The sequence below is a fragment of the Typopeltis vanoorti genome, chromosome 23, assembly GCF_054136105.1.
Source record: "Typopeltis vanoorti isolate ZY-2024b chromosome 23, IOZ_Tvanoo_1.0, whole genome shotgun sequence".
NCBI classification, from domain to species: Eukaryota; Metazoa; Arthropoda; class Arachnida; order Uropygi; family Thelyphonidae; genus Typopeltis; species Typopeltis vanoorti.
In genome coordinates, this window is record NC_143571.1 from 30,337,706 (window position 1) to 30,358,967 (window position 21,262).

Consider the following 21,262-nt stretch of genomic DNA (forward strand, 5'->3'; position numbering starts at 1 on the left):
TGCTATGCAAAGAAAAGAAAGTGTAGACTTCTATTTGCTGAGTAGGATTAGCAAGTATCTATTATATAAGCAGTTGAGTAAATATATAATATCCCCACTTTCCAGTCTATAGGCTATGGATTCAAATTCCACTATGATATGGATGTGTGTGCATGTCATTCATTAAGTGGTAGATAATTTCCATCTCTAGTATGAGTCCACTGCTGGCTTATTAAAGGTCTAAAATGACTTAAAAGTATGCTGAGTTAGTAAAACAGAATTCCCAGATTATCTAACCTTCAGCCTACCTGCAATACTAATATAAGTTTACAGCCTTTCATGGATGAGTGACATATACCAGTTCCACTTGTTTAAAAACAGACCATTAAAATATATCCGACTCTCTCTTAAAATTACACGCAGCTGTTTATTGTGTATATATAGTATTTTAAAAATTTACAGTAGACAATTTACTTTTTTTTTGGCTTTTTTTCTTCCAATTGTGAACCACAAAAATTATAAAAACCGGAAACTGATATATATACAGGGTGTTCGGGATAAATTTGACATATTTATAATTAATTATATTTTTCCGTAAGTTACATGTATTAACACACACTTCTCTTCATTTAAAAGTTTGGACCCTTCTTCATTCACATACAAGATGTCAGAAAGGATGGATAGCTGGAACCCACCTGAATCATGGAAGAGAATAACTTGTATCATAATGATTCGTGCCCGCCATCAAAATAAGGATATTACGACTGCTGCCCAATGCTCCCTGAATACAGTAAAAACAATCAGGCATGAACTAGAGACTTGCAATGGTGACTACGAGGATGTAGCAAGAAGAAAGATCCCTAGCAGACGATCTGATTGCGTTCGTACAGCAGAATTCCTCGCAAATCTGCAGGAACAGGTGTTGAAGAACCCTGGCATTGGAATTCGGGCTTTGTTCGTGGAGTTACTAACTGTAGTCAAGCCCTGGATAACAAGGGTAGGCAATGGTAGGCCGTATGTATGGCAGCAGGATTCGGCCCCTTGCCACACCTCTGGGAAAAGTCAAAAATGGTTGTCTGAAAATTTCTACGACTTCACCAGTCCAAATGTTTGGCCTCCAAACTCCCCAGACCTTAACCCCATGGATTATTTTGTATGGGGCGCAGTTGAAAAAGACACCAATCGCACTTCCAGTAATATAAAAGCCCAGTTAATGGATAAAATTAAAACAGTTTTTGCTGCCCTTCCCAGGGAGACTGTAGCATCAGCTTGTTCGAGGTTCCGAAGAAGAATTGAAGCTGTGATCGATGCTAATGGTGGTTATTTTGAGTAAATCTTGTTGATAGTATTGTAATTAACTCTGCCTGTAATGTTTTTTTGTCAATTCATTAAATTTAATAGATACAAAGAAGATTTTCTTTTTCCTTACGAAACTGTCAAATTTATCCCGAACACCCTGTATATATTATGACATTCTCAAAAGGAATATATGTAGTATCTCTATCTGTAATGAAATTATTTATGCAGAATATTATAAACTAGATATATACAATTTCAAAGTGAAAATAAGACATGAAACAAACATTCTTTATCAAGAAAAAATATAGATTAATATTAGGAGAAAAATACAGCTACAGGTAATTTAATACTGATCTAAAACAATTCTTTCAAACAGATGTATCTTTAAATGAAAACTAACAAATTCTGTTGCAAAATGATATATTTACATTTAAATATCAGATATTTTTTCTTACAATGAATCAAATTTATAAAACATATACTGTTATTTCTATGCCTGTATCTTGAAATACTTCTTGTATCAAATTGGATACCTTCTCCCATCGCAAGCCATCAAGTCCACAGCCTATTTTAGGCATAGCCAGGTGGCGTACAGATTCTGCTATCATATGTTTCTTCATAGAATGTAAGGAGTTATGCAAAGAACTGTATGTTGGCTTTTGCCAATATTTTTGTTTTGTTACTAAATAGTAAACATAGTGCTGGTTTCTTTTAAGAATTGCTACTTGGCCTGTTTTCTTTCCTGTAGTGAAAAAATTTCATTTTTATTTTTTTTAAATGTAAATTTAAACTTTAAATTCTAGAATGTTCTGAAGTGCATCATCATTTAAAACAGATAAGAGTTTTAAATGCATATATTTTTTTTTTCAAAAGTCATGATGCTTATAAACTAAAACTGGTAGCACTACAGAAAATCAAATAGAATATTAAGAAAGAGCAAATAGCATGCAGTCCAGGAGAGTGTATATTTATTGATAAAAATTTTTATCAAGCAATTAGCTTTGTGCTTAACAAAATAACTAAGGTATCCCAACACATTTAATTTATAGTAAAAATGTGTAATGGAGTACAATAATGTGTGCAGACTAAAACTATACACTCTCTGTCCAAAAAACGAAACTTTTGGAAAATAGAAAAAACTAGTGGCGCCACTTGTTGTATCTTTTCGTTGTCGAAAGTGGCAAACCTTCATTAATGTTATGTCAACTATTTATGACATTTGTTTCATTAGAAGCTGAGTTATAGTGCCAAGAATGACAGTGTGTCCTGAGGAATGGTCAGAAAATGAGTTTCAAACAGAGAGCTGCGACTGACTTTTGTGTTAAACTTGATAAAAGTTTTACCAAAATGCATCAAATGCTTCAAAAAGCATACAGTGATGAATGCTTACCCTATATTCAAGTTTGCGAGTTCAAAGTGGTCGTGAGACACTTGAGGACGATTAAAAGCTGGGCGTCCAAAAACTGGACTAAGTGAAGTTAACATCCAAAAAGTGTGTTATTTCATCAAAGAAAACCCGAAATCATCCATGATAAGTTGATGGAAGTTTTTTCACTTGGCTATGCTACCAATTATATATTTGGTTTAATCCTTTATCCAAGTGTAAGCAATCACTTGGATAAAGGATTAAATTTAAATTTAATCCTTTATCCAAGTGTCTGAAGTATTTTCAGGGGCAACTCAATACTAAGGCAAGTGATGAGAACTTATACCACCTTTACCACGAGTTTCTCCAGTCCTGAAAATACTTCAGGTACAAACTTTGTTTGCTTACACTTGGATAAAGGATTAAACCAAATATATAATTGGTAGTAGGGGCAGCTCATGCATAGGCACTGCGAAACTGCAGCACCCCGAATTTTCTCAATATATATAAATATATTTATTAATTTATTTATATTTGCTTGTAATATTTAATTTTATCATCAACAGTCCTATACAATTCTCTTATTTTGTATAAAAAATAATAAAAATCCATCTTGTAGCACTTAGGAGGGTGAAGGACGCTAGCAGCACTGTGTTTACCACAGTGTGATATTGCTATGCACGCAAGCATATGCACGTTATAGTGAGATGCGAGCTATTAGCATAATGTGCCACTGTCCGTGGCACAGTTCCACTGTTGTTTATATGCAGTTTGCGCCACTAGTAGAGTGTTCATAGTGCTTATCGTGTTTATTGTGTTTCTTTAAATATTTGGGCATTATAATTAAAGACATAACAAAAAAAAAGGATTAAAACCAAGTTTATAAAATTGCTTGGTATCTTTAACCTATAGTATACCCATGGTAAAAAACTTTCTACATCTCTCTCTCTCTTCCTGAGATTTTTATTTAATAAGGTCAAAGCACCTTGTGGCAACTCATATAGCTAAAAATTATAAGTTCTGCATTACTTCAACCTTGGCATCACCACCCGAGGGTCTGGCTCCTATTGATGAGACCTCAATAAAGGTCGAAACTCGTCTGGGTAGTGGCCATTCCCTTAATGCATAACATCATACATGTCTGCAAGGAGATGTGCTTTGCATTACGGGAGATACTAAGGTAAGTGATCAGAGTTTACTCCACCTTTACCACGAGTTGCCTCAGGCAAATACTTCAGTTGCACCTGAAGTATTTGCCTGAAAATACTTTAGGTGCATATGTGTGTGTGTGTGTGTGTGTGTGTGTGTGTGTGTGTGTGTGTGTGTGTGTGTGTGTGTGTGTGCGCGCACGCACGCATGCATTTTCAGTTTCTTCTCCATCATCTGAGGATTCAGGATTGATGTTGGTAAAGTTCTACAATGCTATTTATTGTACTATTATTTTCTTGTTCCACTTCATTATTTAGCTCGTGATTTTGTTATTTGTCTATTTCCTTTTTTCTAAGACTATCATTGTCAGGTACTACCAGCAAAGGCAGATATTTGATGATAGTCACCAATTTTAAATCCTCAATATTTGATGGAATATTTGAAGGGTTTGTTATTTTCTGGGAATGTTTTTTTTAGTTAGTTTTTCAGGTTTCTGGTTTTATAATCCATTAGCACTAGTGGTACTATCAGCTGATTTCTCAATCTTGAGGATATATGGGCATGATTTTCTTACATGGCCTTCTTGGTTAGAGTAAAAAACATTGAGCAGCTACAGTGATGTACAAGATGTAGACTACTGTGTCTATTTCTGTATTATTTTTGGTATGAAGCTGTTTGTGTAGTTGCCAAAGTGCATTATTATTATTATTATTATTATCTACTACTTAACACCTCCAGGGAGTCCAAAGACTCATCAAGGGAGGGCACCTACTCTACAACTCTCCATCTCCACCAATCACAACTACCTTCATCATCTACACCAATGCCATCTACTGCCGACCACCACATATTATTATTATTATTATTATTATTAATTAACACCTCCAGGGAGTCCAAAGACTCATCGAGGGAGGGCACCTATTCTACAACACTCCATCTCCACCAACCGCAACTACCTTCATCATCTAAACCAAGGCCTGTCTTCTAAAACTTTTGATGTGGGCAAATTCATTCCTGGTTGTACCGGTGCATAGCATTTGAATTTTGCCCATCATGATATATTACACCGTATATTTATTCCAGTGTAACATTTGAAACTGCTACTTTCATGGGCACAAGCATGATAGGTCAAACCACATGGCATGCACCAATATTTACTCTTTTTCAATTAATGTCTTTTACCACGATGTACTGTTGAAATACTTTGCACAGTTCTAGCAACTCTAGTAGTAGAAATTAACGTAGGGCTGCAATGGAGCCTTTTCCATGATTCAGAGCTTCATGAGACCCTTGAGCAACTCCTGCTAAGTCACAGTAAACGGCTATTGCAGGGGTCACAGAGCTTGAAAGAAAGCTATCTCAAACCTAAATGCATTCTTTTCCAGAGACATTTTGAAATACAGCTAATAACTTAAAGCCTTATGGGCTAAATAAGTGATTATTATGGGTGACTTTAATTATCCAAACATTCATTGGGTAGAAGAGAAATCTCATGATAAAAATGAAGAGAAAACTTTCGTAAGCAGCATGTGAAAGAAGGGACTCAAGATCAAAGAGTGTTAGATTTTCATAGCATCAGAAAGGGCCTCTGTTAAGAATATGACTATTTTACCACCAGTTGGTGACAGTGATCATACTGTGCTTTCTTGGGAAGTATCTAATTATATCCATGTTCCCATAAGAACCGGTTACATGCTGAACTACAAAGTTAGAAATTATGATCGACTTAGGAGAATACCATCTTTGGTCACATGGTATCAGTTACTGAATGGAAAATTGTTAGCAATGCATGGGAATCTTGAAAAAAGTGCTTAAATGAGATGGTATCTGAATGTATCCCTAGTGTTCAAAGAATAAATAAGTTGGGAGTGAAATGGATGTGCAATCTTATTAAGCAAGAGATCCACAAGAAGAAGATGTGGAAAGAATAGCATGAGAATAAAAGTGAGAGGAGTTATGAAATATATAAAACACAGGCCAGAAAAGTAACAAGTATTGTACAGAAAACTAAACTGGAGTATGAAAAGAAATTGGCTATGCAGGCTAAATAAAGGAAATTCAAAAGAATTTTATCGTTATACTGCAAGCAAAAGAAAGAATGAATGTGAAAGAATAACTTTACTGAATGTAGATGATACTCTAGTGTCAAGCTAATGAGATTATTCAATTAATGAGACTCACTTTGCTAAGATATATCAACCAGAATGTATGTAACATGGTGCACAGTGCTACTGCTACATTGGATGAAGAGTTAGAGGTGCATGAAAATGAGGTCAAAGAGCTGTTGAATAACCTGGATAAGAATTTGTCAATAGGGATAGACGGAATATCAGCACATTTGCGAAAGCAATGTTCAGCAAAACTGGCTTCACTTTTCACATGTTTGTATAACTTGAGTCTCAGCTCAGGAATGATATTGCAGGAATGGAAAGAATGTATGATAGTTCCATTGCACAAGGATGGTGCAAAAACTGATTTGTCTAACTACCAACTTATCAGTATCTCTGGTGTGGTAGTGAAGATGCATAAACTGGAGAATATGGGATTGGAATATAAACTCTTGACTTGGATCAGTTAATGGTTGACACACAGATATCAAAAAGTGGTATAAGGTGGGTGTAAATCTGCCAGATTTTAAGGTGACCATTGTTGTTCAATCTATGCATAAATGACATTAGGAAGGGTATAACAGGAGATGTGCAATTGTTTGCAGATGATGCAAAGAGTGGATAGATGGAATATCTGTACTTACAATCTGAACTGAATAGGCTGGAAATTTGAGCAAATGAAAATGGCTATCGGTTTAATGTTTGTGTCAAGTTATGTACTTTAGTGTGATGAGATTTCCAGCGGCATATTATGGCACTGGAAATCTCATAAGAAACTGATAAGGCTAGGGATCTTGGTGGATAGGAATTTGAAGTTCAAAGATCCCAGCAAAAGTTGCAAATAGAACTCAGAGGATAATTGCAATGTTGAAGTGAATCTTGACATGTAAGGATAAGGAAGTCATTTTGCCTCTTTATAAGGTCTTGATAAGACTGCACCTGGATTTGCAGATTTGGTCTGGGAGACCAAATCTGCAAACCTTTATCCCCAGGTTCCAAGGGAATAAAGAAGCTGTAGAAAGGGTGCAAAGAAAAGTTACCAAGAGTATATCCAGATTATGAAATTTAGATTAAGCACAGATTGCAAATATGTGGATTACAGACTCTAGTTAATAGGAGAGAGAGAGAGAGAGACAGACAGAGAGAGAGAGAGAGGGGGGGTATGATAGAGGTCTATAAACTTCACAATTTGCTGAAGGTATGACAACTGGTTTGGGTGATTTATAGCCTCTCTCGATGAGTCTCCTTGGCTTCCTGGAGGTCTCAGACAATAATAACAACAACAACAATTATTTTAATATAATGTTTAAGTCTAACTGACCTTAAAAATTGCACTAAAGTAAGGATTATGTACTAGCTGTTGAAGCATGAATGTTTCCTTCAGCAAATTGTGGCCTCTGTGTGTATGTGTTTGTGTATATATATATATACATACACACACACACACATATAAGAGAGATGTCATGACTAATATGAACTAAAATGAGCAGAGCTTAAGGACTTTGAAAGTATACAAGTTGTATACTAGATGTCATACTATATAAGTAATCACAAGATGAATTTCTGAGATGTTAAACTTCCCAAGTATAACATTATGAAATGTGCCAGAATGGAGATCAAACAGAAATGCAATAGTAGAATCCCTACCTAAAAGTCTATGAATTTTTAGATAAAGGGATCTGATGACTATAGCACTTTTTTATTTATTTTATTTTTTTTTTTTATCAAGCAATCTCACGAGAGAAGTGAAAGACAGCAGTTTAACCAGTTAAATAGACATTTAAGGTTCTGAACTTTGGGATCCACAGATGGAAGGCTATGCACTCAACTAACATAACTGCACTAGAGGAAGTGGATAGAAATTTGAAGTTCAGCAGACAGATTACAAGGTGGTGAAGCAACCCAAGAATTACAGGAAAACTAGATAGTCACTAACTAGCAGAAGTTGCACAGCAGTTGAGTAGTGGTATAGAATAAAGAGGGTGGCTGGTCCCATTGTATAATGCTCTAATACCAGACCACATCTGAATGACTGTATATTCAGATCTGTTTGCTGGGATTTGAAGGAGCTTAGGAAACCTTTATAGAAGATACAAAGTCGAGCAGCAACAGTTTAGTAGTCAATACCAACTATAAGTTGGTACTGACTGCTAAAAATGGTGAAGGTTTCCTCTCTCTCCTTTTATACATATTGCTTATTAATTATAAGAAAGAAAAAAATGCATACCTTGTTTTATTAACTCAGCAACTCCTCCAAACTTTTTCTTAAACATCAAAGCAATACCTTTTCCCATTTTACAGTCTTCACTAATACAGTGGGTTAAAGCAAAATGAGGTGGACAAGAAAATAAATCTCCATGTTTTTCACTATATATGAACTGGAAGAAAAACAGAAGAATTTTGTATACTGTTAAGTTACAAATATTCCTGTCATAAAAAATTGCATGCATAATGATGTTTTTTTTTTCTGATACCTTTACAGTAGCATTACTGAAGAATTGTACAGATACTGGCCACTGAATTAGAAATCCTTTATGCAGATGCATGTGCATCACCACGTGGTCTACGCAACTATTTAAGAATGCTTCTAGTTGGTAATCATCAATAGTGTTGATCACAATGGAAAAAAAAACAAAGAATCTTTCAGAGTTCAATAAAGGGCTTATTGTGGTGGACCCATCTGAATGCCACCATAATTTTGAAAACAGCAGAGATGGCTTGTTCCTCAAAAGATGAGATATCCTAGGTGTTTAATCAGTGGGGAAAAAAGAAAAAAAAAAACACTGCTTGTTTAAAAGGCATAACTTAAGTCCTAAGACAGTCTGCCAGGAATGGATCATCATTGTCTGAAAGGGTTTGTACAGACAAATAGAATTTCCTATGTGAAGCAGTTAGCTAAAGCATTTAATGAAGGCTGTTCCCAACCTATATCTCACCGAACTATGTACAGGGAATTGAAGAGGATCGGCAATGGCAGTTACGTGCCTATACAGAAACCACTGATTTCTGCAAAGAACCAGAACATTCATCTACAGTGGTGTCAGTAACTGGATACTGGAAGAAAATCACATGGTCTGACAAGTCATGGTACACCTTGTTTTGTACCAACAGTAGGCAGAGAGTTTGATGGGAGCCCCATGAAACAACGAATCCAGCTTGCCTTGCAAACACAAGAAGGTTCTGGAGGTAGTGTCATAGTGTGGGGCAAGTTCTGTTGGTACCGAATGGCTCCCCTGATATTACTGGAAGGTAAGGGGTCCTCCAGAATGAAATATTTGCTATTGTTACTGATCAAGTCCATCCTGCAATGTTGGCTTTTTATCCAGCAGGTGACAGTTGTTTCATGGACAACAATGCTATTGTCTATCATGCTAGAATTGTTCAATAGTGGTTCAGTGATCACTGAACAACTTCCACCATCTTCCATGGCCACCACAAAGCCCAAATCTGAACCCATTGAGAATGTATGGAACATGTGAGAAAAACAGATCCAGGAACAAAATCTCCTGTGAAATCTGGGCTGGTTCAAGGACTGTCTGGTGAATACCTGGTATGATGTAGATGCAATCTAACACCTTGTGGAATCTATGCCAAATCACATATGCATGTAATTCAGGCTAAAGGAAATCGAACATGGTATTAAATAAAAGTTTCTAATTCTAAAAGTGGCTAGTATGTGTGGTTACTGCTGATATATACTGATTCTAGAAAATGAGTATAAATAGACTTAACAATGTCTAGCAGGTTATACAAAGAGAAGAATGATTGTCTGAGAGCTATTATATAAGAGAGCAATGTCTATGAAAATGACAATGATAAATAAAATTATCCTTTGAATTCTGTGATTTCATCCTTTGAAATCATTCACAATATTCACAAATCATTCACAAATATTGTGAATGATTTGTGAATATTGTGAATGATTTGTAAGAACATATCAGTGATTTACTAGTAACTGTGAGAGAGGCATAAACAAGGATATGTCATCAGAAGGATTTTAATATTATTATTTTCTTGGTACCTCTCCATGGAGTAAATGATCCATCATAGCATGTGAAATGGAGTTTAAAACTTTCTCATCAAATGTTTCTATAATAAAGAAGTTGGCTTGATGGAGGGGGGGGGGGGAGAGCTAGGCTATATCCTCTCTTTCTCTGCACATTAATTTGTATATTAGTGAATACAGAGAATGATTTGGGGGGGAGGATATGCAGTTGTTTGCTGATAATGCAAAACTAGACAAGATAATACTTAATAAAAGTAATGTTGAGATACTGCAGAATGATTCAAATAAATTGACAAAGGATAACGGTTGTTAGTTTAACATGGCTAAATGTAACGTTATTCATTTCAGGATGAAAAGATTACATACTGTGTATTACATTGATGGCAATGGATTGCAGGAAATTGATGAGGCCAGGAATTTGGGGTGGGACAGAGAACTGAAGTTCAGAGGGCATATTGCAAATGTTGGCAAAATAGCTCCAAAGAATTACTTGGATGTTGCAAAACAGTAACAAGTAAAAACATCCCTCTTTATAAAACTCTGATATATCTGGATCTTGACTCTGGTTGTAAGAATTACACATTGGCCATTCATGATGACATTACTTAAGTCATAGCGTACACTATATATCGATTAGAAAAACTTTTAATTAATATTTCCAGTATTTTGGCAAATAAAATTGCCATTCTCAGTGAACGGTGAACAAACTGATACATGCATACAAGCACTACATGAAGATAAGTATGACCAAGAAGAACAAAGGCATGTCTAAAGTCCTAAATAGTGTCCTCTAGTGGGCTGGCATGATGTTATTGGCTGTCGGGATGAAGTTCTAAGGACAAGTGCTTACCAGATTTGAGGTAGTTTCATATAACCAAATTTGTTCAAATTTGTCAAATCAAATTGCCATCATCAGGGGGACAAACTGATACACATATACAAGCACTACATGAAGGTAAGTATGACCAAAAAGAACAACAAAGACATATCTAAATAGTGTCCTCTAGTGGGCTGGCATGATGTTATTGGCTGTCAGGATGAAGTTCTAAGGACAAATGCTTACCAGATTTGAGGTAGTTTCATATAACCAAATTTGTCAAATCAAATTGCCATCATCGCACTACATGAAGGTAAGTATGACCAAGAAGAAAACAAAGACATATCTAAATAGTGTCCCCTAGTGGGTTGGCATGATGTTACTGGTGCTGTTGGGATGAAGTTCTAAGGATGAGTGCTTCCCAGGTTTGAAATAGTTTCACATAGCCAAGCATACAAGTTTATTATTATTATTATTACCCCAAGACCTCATGGAGTCAAAGACTCATCTGGGAGGTCCTTTTATCACACACACACACACATCTCATCATACCGGGCCTTAAACACACTCAAACTCCTTGCAGACACCACACTCTCAGGCAAGGCATTCCAATCATTCACAACTCTGCACGAAAAAAACCTGCTTCTCACTCCCCTACTCACACCCTCTTTATACAGTTTCTAGGGATGACCTCTGGTTCTCCCCTGATCTCCCACTATTCTCTGTAGAACTTCTCCACCATTGATCTTATAACAACCCCTTACCAACTTGTAGGTCTCTATCATATCTCCCCTCTTTCTCCTCTCCACCAGACTCTGCAAATTACATCTTCTCAATCTTTCCTCATACTCTACATTCCAGAGGTCAGAAACTACCTTAGTCGGTCACCTTTGGACCCTTTCCAACATCTCTTCATCCTTCTGAAAACCCGGTGACCAAATCTGGGCACAATAGTCCATGTGTGGCCTAATCAAAGCCTTATACAACGGAACAAGAATCTCCCTACTTCTACATGTCAGTGTCCTCCGCATCATTCCCAGAAGCCTTTGTGATGTCTTCACAATTTTGGCAATGGGTCCCCTAAATTTTAGATCCTTATCCACTATCACCCCCAGATCTCTTATTTCCTCTACCTCCAACAATATATTCTCACCAAGCATAAATTCTGCATCCAATCTTTGTTTTCCAAATTTTAAAACCTTACATTTTGCAACATTGAACTCATATCCCCATTTCCGTGCCCAATCACTCAATTTATTCAAGTCTTCTTGCAAGGCCACAACATCTTCGCTACTCTTTATGGTTCGTCCCAACTTTGCATCATCTGCAAACAACTGAATATCTCCATCCAAATCTTCTCCAATATCATTAATATACAAGTTAAATAGTAATGGCCCTAAAACAGACCCCTGAGGCACTCCACTAGTGACTTTCCTTTTCCTGGATATCGCACCCCCATACACAACTTGTTGATACCTATCAGATAGCCAGTCTCCAATCCAATGCACTAATCTAATATCCAACCCCATCTGCTCTAGTTTGACTGTTAACTTATCATGAGGTACTCTATCAATAGCTTTTGCGAAATCCAAGTATATTACTGTGTATCCTTCTCCTCTGTCCAAGGAAGCAGTCACTTTATTGTAATAAGTAAGTAGATTACTAAAACATGACCTCCCTTTAGCAAATCCATGCTGTCCATCAAAGATTATACCATTGTTGTCTACCCAACTCTGGATCCTAGTTCTCACAAGCTTCTCCAACAACTTAACCACAACACCTGACACACAGATAGGCCTATAGTTTGATGCTGGAGTTTGTGTTGTGCTCTGATGATGCTGATTTGAAATTCAGCGAAATATAAGCAATTAATAAAACATCCTTTTGATAAAATTGTTTGGTGTTGTTAATACCGTTAAAAATAAGTCACAAATTTGTTCAAATTTGGGTGGTTTCTTAATGCTGAGGCAGATTATAGGAAAGGTCTTTCATACTTAAATTTGCTTAGTGGAGTAAGGTGTCCTTTTCCATCTTATCTTGAGGTGGGTGTCCAAGGCATGATCAGCAAGCCCTGAGTGGCTGTCCTGTTTGTTTGGCTGTAGTAGGACAGTTGACAACTGAACAGTACCTGGTAAACACCTGGCAGGTCTAGGGACTATGACTGGTCTTTGAGAGAGCAGATAAGTGAGGCCAATTTTTTATGTGGTCAGTAAGCAGTTACAGATTGTATCTTTTTAGTATTTTTGTTAGTTTCTCAGGTTAGTAACCACTTACAAACCATATAAAAAACTGGCATCCCTTATCTGCTCTCTCAAAGACCAGCCACAGTCCCTGGACCTGCCAGTTGTCTACTGGGTATCATGCAGTTATAAACAGCCCTATTACAACCAACAGCAGAATTACCAAGCACAAAGACTATATCTGGTTCCACAACCACTCAGGGATTACTAATCTTCTACCACTAGACACCCACCACAAGATACAATGGAAAAAGGCCACCTTATCCCACCAGAACAAATTAAAATTTGAAAGACTTTTCCTAGAAGCTGCCTCAACCTTAAGAAAGTACTCAAATCTGAAGAAATTTGGTTGTATGAAACCACTTAAAATCTTCTCAGATTTGAAGTGGTTTCACACTCATCCTTAGAACTTCAGCCCAGCAGCAAAGATCACCCATCCCAGCCTGCTAGAGGCACTAATTAGGACTTTAAACTTGCCTTTGTTATTCTGCTTTGGTCATACTTACCTTATATCTGTGTGTATGTATCAATTTGTTCACTGTTCCCCTATGATGGCAATTTGACTTTGTTGAAATACTGAAAATAATAATTAAAAGTTTTTCTAATTAATATATAGTGTACATTGTAACTTACTTAATATTGTTACCTTGACTACTGTGTACAAATTTGGTCACCTGGAGATGAGGTGGTGGTGGTGGAGAGGATCTGGAGAAAAGTGACCAAGATGTTGGCGAGTCTGTGGAAGGCTTCCTATGAGGATAGATTGATATATGGGGGTACAAGTTAAGTTGACAGATAGAAAAGAGAGGACATGATAAAAACTTATAAGTTACTAAAGAGATTCTATAAGATTGACACAAAACAAATTTTTAATACATGATGAGTACAGAGAGAGAGAGATGAGGGCAGGTCACCCTATTAAGTTACTGAACTGAAGTTACTTTTATAAGTTACACAAGAGTGTGGTTAGAAGGAGTGTGAGGATGGTATTTTATACATGAGTGCATGTGTAAAATAAAAATACATATACTTAAACAAAAAACACAAGTATTTTTTACATGCATTTTAGTACATGTATTAAAATATTAAAAATCATCATGCAACAATACACGGATATTGTTCCTTGATTATTCTAATCTGAATTTTGCAAAATGCAAGATATAATAGCTTTATATATCTTCCACACAGTCTTTTCCATTCTATCCTATAAAATCATTTTTAATAACTTCTATGCTTTATCTATAAAAACAAAGTTTGTAACCCACAAACCTTCACTCTATCCTTATAGAGAGAATTCCATTACCACCAAATCTGAGTAGTCTAAATACAATCTTGTATGAAAGCATATATAAAGGTATAATAACTTTCTTATCCCTATTTCTCAGTGTATTTTTCAAAATTCAAGTGATCATCTGTGTGCTATTCCCCCACTTTTTTAATATATCCGAGATTGTAATTTTTCCATCTCAACATGCATAATTATTATTATTATTGCACCCTCCATCAAGTTGGCAGACTCATCATGGGAGGTACATTCAACTGACAACATATTTATCATACCGAATCTTAAAATCCTTAACAGAACTTCTTCCTTCCCCCCCATTTACTTTGCGGTGTCGAGGGTTTTCTATTCATTTAACCACAACCGTACACAAGGATAAGGTGATTAGCCCTATGCCTCCCAGTGTATCCTAAGTCTGTAGAAGTGTTGAGTTCTCAAGGCCAGTTTGTCTACTTGCAGGATGAAAAACCCCAGATAAACTGGGGAGAAAAACCCAAGATCGGCTAACTTGGCTATGGCTGAGAAAGATCCTTCAGCTCCTGTCCTTTTTAGTTCCACACTTATTACACTCTCAGTAAATGCATTCCACTCACCAACTGCTCTCCTTACTTACATCTTCCTTATATGGCTTCTAGGAATGACCTCTTGTTCCACCCTTATCTCCTCTTCTCTGTGAAAAATCTCCTCCACATTAATCTGGTAACAATTCCTCACCAATTCATATGTCTCAATAATATCCCCTCTCCTTCTATTGCAAGGCTCTGCAAATTGTATTCCCTTGATCTGTCTTCATCTCCTCCAAGTGTAAGCAAACATTGTTTGCTTACACTTGGATAAAGGATTAAACCAAGTATATAATTTCTTGGCATCTTTAATCTGACTTCATATCCCACATTCCATGGACATTACATTGACTTAGCAATGTAATGTCCATGGAATGTGGGATATTACATTGTTCAGTAATATCCCACATTCCAGGGATATTACAGGATTATTACATATTACTCTCTAAAATATCCTTATCCACCTGAAAACCAAGTGATTAGATCTGTGCACAGTTGTCAATATTCACAATTTTCACTGCATAACCCCCTAAACTCCTTGTTCACCACTGCCCTCAGATCTCTCATCTCTTCCACCTCCTTTAAAATTTCCTCATTAACTGTATACTCTACATCCCATCATTTCCTACCAAATTTCAAGATTATACTTTGCAACATTAAACTAGCATCCTACTTGTATAGTCTATTCAGATCCTCCTGCAAGGCCACAGCATTTTCTCAGGGGTGCACCAGTAGTGTCCAGCGCCTGTGCGCAAAACTTTAGTTGGCACCCCTATACCCAGTAGCATGCCAGTAGTGTCCGGCACCTGTGTGCATAACTTTAGTTGGCGCCCCTATACCCACTAGCATGCCAGTAGTGTCCGGCACCTGTGCATAACTTTAGTTGGCGCCCCTATACCCAGTAGCATGCCAGTAGTGTCCGGCACCTGTGTGCATTAGTTGGCGCCCCTATCCCCCCCCTTCCAATAAAAAATCACTTTAAAAAAAGTTTTTTTTAAAGTATTTCCTTCTCTTTGGCACCTTTATTATCCTGGCGCCTGTGTGCAAAACTTTAGTTGGCACCTCTATACCTAGTAGCATGCCAGTAGTGTCTGGTGTCTGTGTGCATAACTTTAGTTGGCACCCCTATCCCCCCTTCCAATAAAAAATCACTTAAAAAAAACGTTTTTTTTTAAGTATTTCCTTCTCTTTGGCACCTTTACTATCCTGGCGCCTGTGTGCAAAACTTTAGTTGGCACCTCTATACCTAGTAGCATGCCAGTAGTGTCTGGTGTCTGTGTGCATAACTTTAGTTGGCACCCCTATCCCCCCTTCCAATAAAAAATCACTTAAAAAAAACGTTTTTTTTAAAGTATTTCCTCCTCTTTGGCACCTTTACTATCCTGGCGCCTGTGTGCATTGCACATATGGTCGGCATGCCCCTGCATTTGCTCTACTTATAGTTCTCAACTTTGCAGCATCTGCAAACAGTTGAATAACTCTAGTTAAACCATCTACATTAACAAAACTATTGAGCCTATCACTGACAAGAACTTTTTTTTTTTAATAAATTAACTGAATTCAAATACTGGAATGATAAAATCAGTTATCCCATTGCAATGAGTTTTGCAACTCCATGGAGGTTAAGCCACTCTCATCATTACATGCAAGTTAAATAATAATGGTCCCAAAAGACCCCTGTGGTACATTGCTGGTGGCCTTCCTCTTTTGGGATACCATCATCATCAAGTCTTTCCGTTCCTACTGGCACATAAGGCTGCAATACTGGTTTTCTATCTGCCCTTGTCCTTCGCAGCTGCTCTTGCTTCTGCCAAACTTGCCCATCTTGCCTCCTTCATTTCGGATTCCATCATTCTTCTCCAACTTAATTTTGGACAACCTCTAGAGCGTCTTCCTTCTGGAGCCCAACTCAGTGCTACTTGGGGAATTCTGTTTATCCCTATGCGAAGAACATGTCCGGTCCATTTCCATCTTCTTAGGCGAATCTCTTCATCTATTGACTTGGAGAAGGTTTTCTTTAAAAGTTCCTCGTTAGTAATTGTATTTGGCCAGAAGATTTTTAAAATTTTTCTTAAACACTTGTTTTGGAAAGTGTCCAATTTATTACTTTGTGCCTTGGTAAGTTTCAGAACCAAGTTTCAGAGCCATATAGCAGTATTGCTCGCAAAATAGATTTATAGACATTGATTTTCACTTTAACTGTAATATTTGATGCTTTCTATAATTTGTTTAATGACCTGAAACAATTTTGTGCGTTAGCAATTCTTTGTAAAACGTCTTCGTCAGTGTCACCTTGTTTATTTATTACTGATCCAAGGTATGTAAAAGTATCAACATCTTCAATTGTTTCATTTTTTAATTTAATTTCTTTATTTGATTTTTCATTTATTTGCATGACCTTGGTTTTTCTTCTTGTTTATGTATATTCTTGTATATGTAGACCCACAGTTTCTGCACAGTGAGCAAAGACATCAGTTTTTAGCTGTAAGTCACTTAACTTGGAGGACAGGAGCACTATGTCATCAGCAAAATCAAGGTCTTCCAGTGTGGATGTAAAGTCCCAACATATTTCTCTCTTTTGATGATTAATTGAGTTTTTCATAATCCAATCAATTAAAATTATAAATAATAGACCAGATAACACACAACCCTGCCTAACTCCAGTTTCAATGATAAAGAAGTCTGTAAGTTTTCCATCTACTTCCACGCAAGACTTGCTGCCATCATACATATTCTCAATAATGTTGATAAATTTATAAGGTATTCCGTCTTCTTCTAATATTTTCCAAAGTTTCTCTCTATTTACCGAGTCGAATGCACTGAAATCGATGAAGTTAAGGTAAAGTGGGGCTTAAAATTCTATACATTGTTCGATTATATTTCTAAGAGTGAATATTTGTTGAATGGTTCTGCAACCAGTTCGAAAACCTGCCTGTTCTTCTTTTAGTAAATTTTCTGATTTCCTTTTTTAATCTATTAATTAAATTTTGGTAAAAACTTTTGCAGGAATTGACAGCAAACTTATTCCTCTCCAATTTTCACACTTAGTCAGATCTCCTTTTTAGGGATTTTTATAATTACTGCTTCTTTCCATTGTTCAGGAATTTTTTCTGTCTTCCATATTTCATTGTACAACCTTTGTAATTTGGCAGTAGTTGTGTCAGGATCAGCTTTTAACATTTCGGCATTGATATTATCATTTCCACATGCTTTGTTAGATTTTAGTGCCTTCAGGGCATCTTTGACTTCGCTGAATGAAATCTCGACTTCGAAAATGTTCAAAGTGGGTGTTACACTAGTTGTAATATTTTGTGCCTGTTGAGATCCTGTATCTACCTTTACATTTAAAGTTTCTTCAAAATAGTCTCACCATCTTGCTTCAATTTTGGAGTCAATTGTCAATAACCTTCCTTATTTGTCTCTAATGGAGGAAGGGATTGCTTTTTTGTTACCACTAATTTGTTTTATAATCTGATAAAGTTGTCTAATTTGTCCATTTAATGCAGCATGTTGTGCTTCTTTTGTTAATTCATCAATATATTTTCTCTTGTGGCTCTTGCAGCTCTCTTTATGTTTTTATTTAGTTCATTATAATGATTGCTATGCCTTATATAATCGTTCTGAATTTGTATTGTTCATTAATGATTTAATCTTTTTTCTCTCTTCAATGATCTTCCAAGTTTCTGCAGTTAACTATTCTTTATTTTTCTTTTTTCTTTGTTTACCAATTACATCTTCAGCAACTTCATTATATGTATTCCTGAAGTTTTTCCAATATTCTTCTACTTTGTTTTCTACTGTTACATCTTGATTATTCTCTATTTCTAATATACTGAATCTGTTCTTTATCTCCAAAGCAAACTTTTCTCTTGTTTCTTTAATTTTTCAATATCAAATGCAGTTCTTGAACTTCTTTTCTTTCTTAATACACTTTGAAGTTTTAATTTCAATTTTGTCACTAATAAGAAGTGGTCAGAACCAACATCTGCACCATGTTTGACTCTCACATCAAACATGGATCTTATGAATTTACTATTGATAGCAACATGATCAATTTGGTTTCTTGTGCTGCCGTCCGGTGCGATCAAAGTCAATTTATGTATTTCTTTATGCTTGAATTTACTTCCTCCAATGACAAAGTTGTTCATTTCACAAAAGGATACAAACATCATGCCATTTTTATTTCGGTCTCCACAAGTCTCAAAACCTAAGGATTTTTCTTCTACACGACCTTTTACCCACTTTTGCATTAAGATCGCCAATGAGTATTATCATATCGTGTGTTGGAATAGAATTTATTACTTTTTGGAGTTGTTCATAAAAAGATTCTTTTATTTCTTCATCAGCATCATTAGTAGGTACGTAAACCTGCACAACAGAAAGTTTGATAATTTTGGAATAAAACCTGGCTTTTATTATTCTCTCGTTTACTGGTTCCCATTCCATCAGGCTTTTGGGTTCAATGTTAGCGCAACTCCTTTTTCATGTTTCTCCTCTGATCCAGAGTACAATATTGTCTTGTTGTCTTTAGTTATAAGTCTACCAAAACTAGTCCATCTGAGTTCACTGATGCCTAAAATGTCTAACTTGTAATTGTCCATTTCATTTGTTACCTGCCTAGTTTTTCCTACCTGGTACAGTGTTCTGACATTCCATGATCCAATCTTTAAAATTTTTTGTGGCTTCATAAGTGACTCTTTCAACAACAAGGATTCCGAAAGGCTTTCCCCTTTATGTGTCATATATATGTTATCCACTTCAGACCAGGCTAGATAACCATCTTCTGGGGTCTCGCAAGCCACGTCTGTTGCCAGGAGCATTTGTTCATTCAGATTTGCAGTTTCTGTAATCAGATAATTTTTACAGGGAGGGGTGATTAGCCCTCTGCCCAATCCCCGAAGGGGACCTAGCTATACTCCCAGGGACTGGGTCTCCATTTATCGCCTCTTACGATACACAGGAGTGTGGATGGGGTATTCTACTACCCGCCCCAACATGGGGACTTTTGGGATACCACTCCTCCCATATACAACCATGATACCTATCCAATAGCTGATCTCCTATCCCAGTCACTATTCTATTAACCAATTCCATTTGTTCCAGTTTAGTTACCACTTTATTGTGTAGCATTCTATCAAAGGTCTTTGACAAATCCAAGTATACTACTGTATATGCACCACCAGTAACACCTTGTTGTAGTACATAAGTAAATTGCTAAAACATGACCTCCCATTAACAAACTCATACATCACAGAAAATACTATTATTATCAACACAATTCTGAATCCTGGTCCTCCCCAATATCTTAACCACAACCCAGGACACATATTGAAAGAATTCTCTGTAATTTATCTTGGACTGATTGGAATTTCAGCTCATACTGCATTTTTGCTGTCCTTACTAACCAAATTACTTTCTAGTCTGCTCTTTGTACTCCTTGTGCAACTAATTATTACCCTTCATCTTATGCTGCATTATTACCCTTTATGTCTTCACCTTCTGAAGTTACCTTAATCTTTTAGGATAGTAAAGGACTAATTTTTTTCTTTTTCTTTGCTGACCTCCACAAAGAGCCCACTGAAAGAACACCAGATTTGGCCCATTGAATTTTTCACCAGATATCTGTGAAAAATTCAATGTGCCAAAGAAAAGTTTCTCATATGTGGGTGAGATTACCACGATAATGTAATTACTGGAGAAAGCATTTTTACTGAATGGCAAGAATCTTTCTTTACATTCCATTTCCCAATTTCTTCACTTTATACTTTCTTATTCTACAGCTCCAAAATTACCATCTACATTAACAAACCAACAGAGATTATCCCTGATAAGAATGTTTTTTTAGTAAATTAACTGAAGTCAAATACTGAAATAATAAAATTAGTTATCCCATATATTCATTTATTTATTTATTTGTAAATCTACTTCTTTTTATCTTGCAGTGAACAGCTGATTTTTTTTTTTTTTTAATCATGCGGGAATGACTAGAGCCCATTACCTTTGTTTCGGCATTTTTATTAGTATCATGAGATGAACAGCTCATTCTTTCATTTTTCTTCTGCAGAAAATTTTTACTTCGTGAAGTCTGATCGGAATGTTTGTCAGCACATTTATCACTTTCAACTTCCATTACACATTCTATATTATAAATGAATATGTTAACTCCTTAATATATGGTATATATTTTCATCGACTTTCCAGTGACAGGCAGAAAACGGATTGTTCTATCCGGATATACAAGTGATTTATTCTGCAACTATTACAAAAGTGCAGTAGTCATGAAAATTATATATTACTAATTAAAGAAATGCATACGAAACAGCCAACAGTTGCCCTTTACATCTATCTAACACGTTGCTCTGGTCCTCTCAAAATGAATGAACAGTTAGATTTCAGCGCCATCTAGGAATACATGCTGTTAAAAATACGGTAACAGTTTCAGTATAGGTGAGT

At 36.2% G+C, this 21,262-nt stretch overlaps 1 protein-coding gene across 1 annotated transcript; it reads right to left on the reverse strand.

Moving 5' to 3' along the window:
* Positions 1-1,745: 1,745 nt before the first annotated feature.
* Positions 1,746-21,154, reverse strand: LOC150093726 (ADP-ribose glycohydrolase OARD1-like). The gene is made up of 3 exons (XM_090413125.1): positions 20,808-21,154; positions 8,129-8,279; positions 1,746-2,020 (listed from the first exon to the last, which is right to left on the reverse strand). The coding sequence occupies exons 1-3, from the start codon at positions 20,937-20,939 to the stop codon at positions 1,746-1,748; spliced, it is 558 nt and encodes a 185-aa protein (XP_090269251.1). The 5' UTR covers positions 20,940-21,154.
* Between the last annotated feature and the right edge of the window lie 108 nt (positions 21,155-21,262).

Bases quoted from the DNA above. Each gene is read 5' to 3' on its own strand.
- LOC150093726 (XM_090413125.1), bottom strand. From the start codon at position 20,939: ATGGAAGTTGAAAGTGATAAATGTGCTGACAAACATTCCGATCAGACT. The intron at 8,280-20,807 runs GTAATGGGCTCT...TTTTTCTTCCAG, and splicing joins ATAAAAATGCCGAAACAAAG to TTCATATATAGTGAAAAACA. The intron at 2,021-8,128 runs GTATGCATTTTT...TTTTCACTACAG, and splicing joins TGCTGAGTTAATAAAACAAG to GAAAGAAAACAGGCCAAGTA.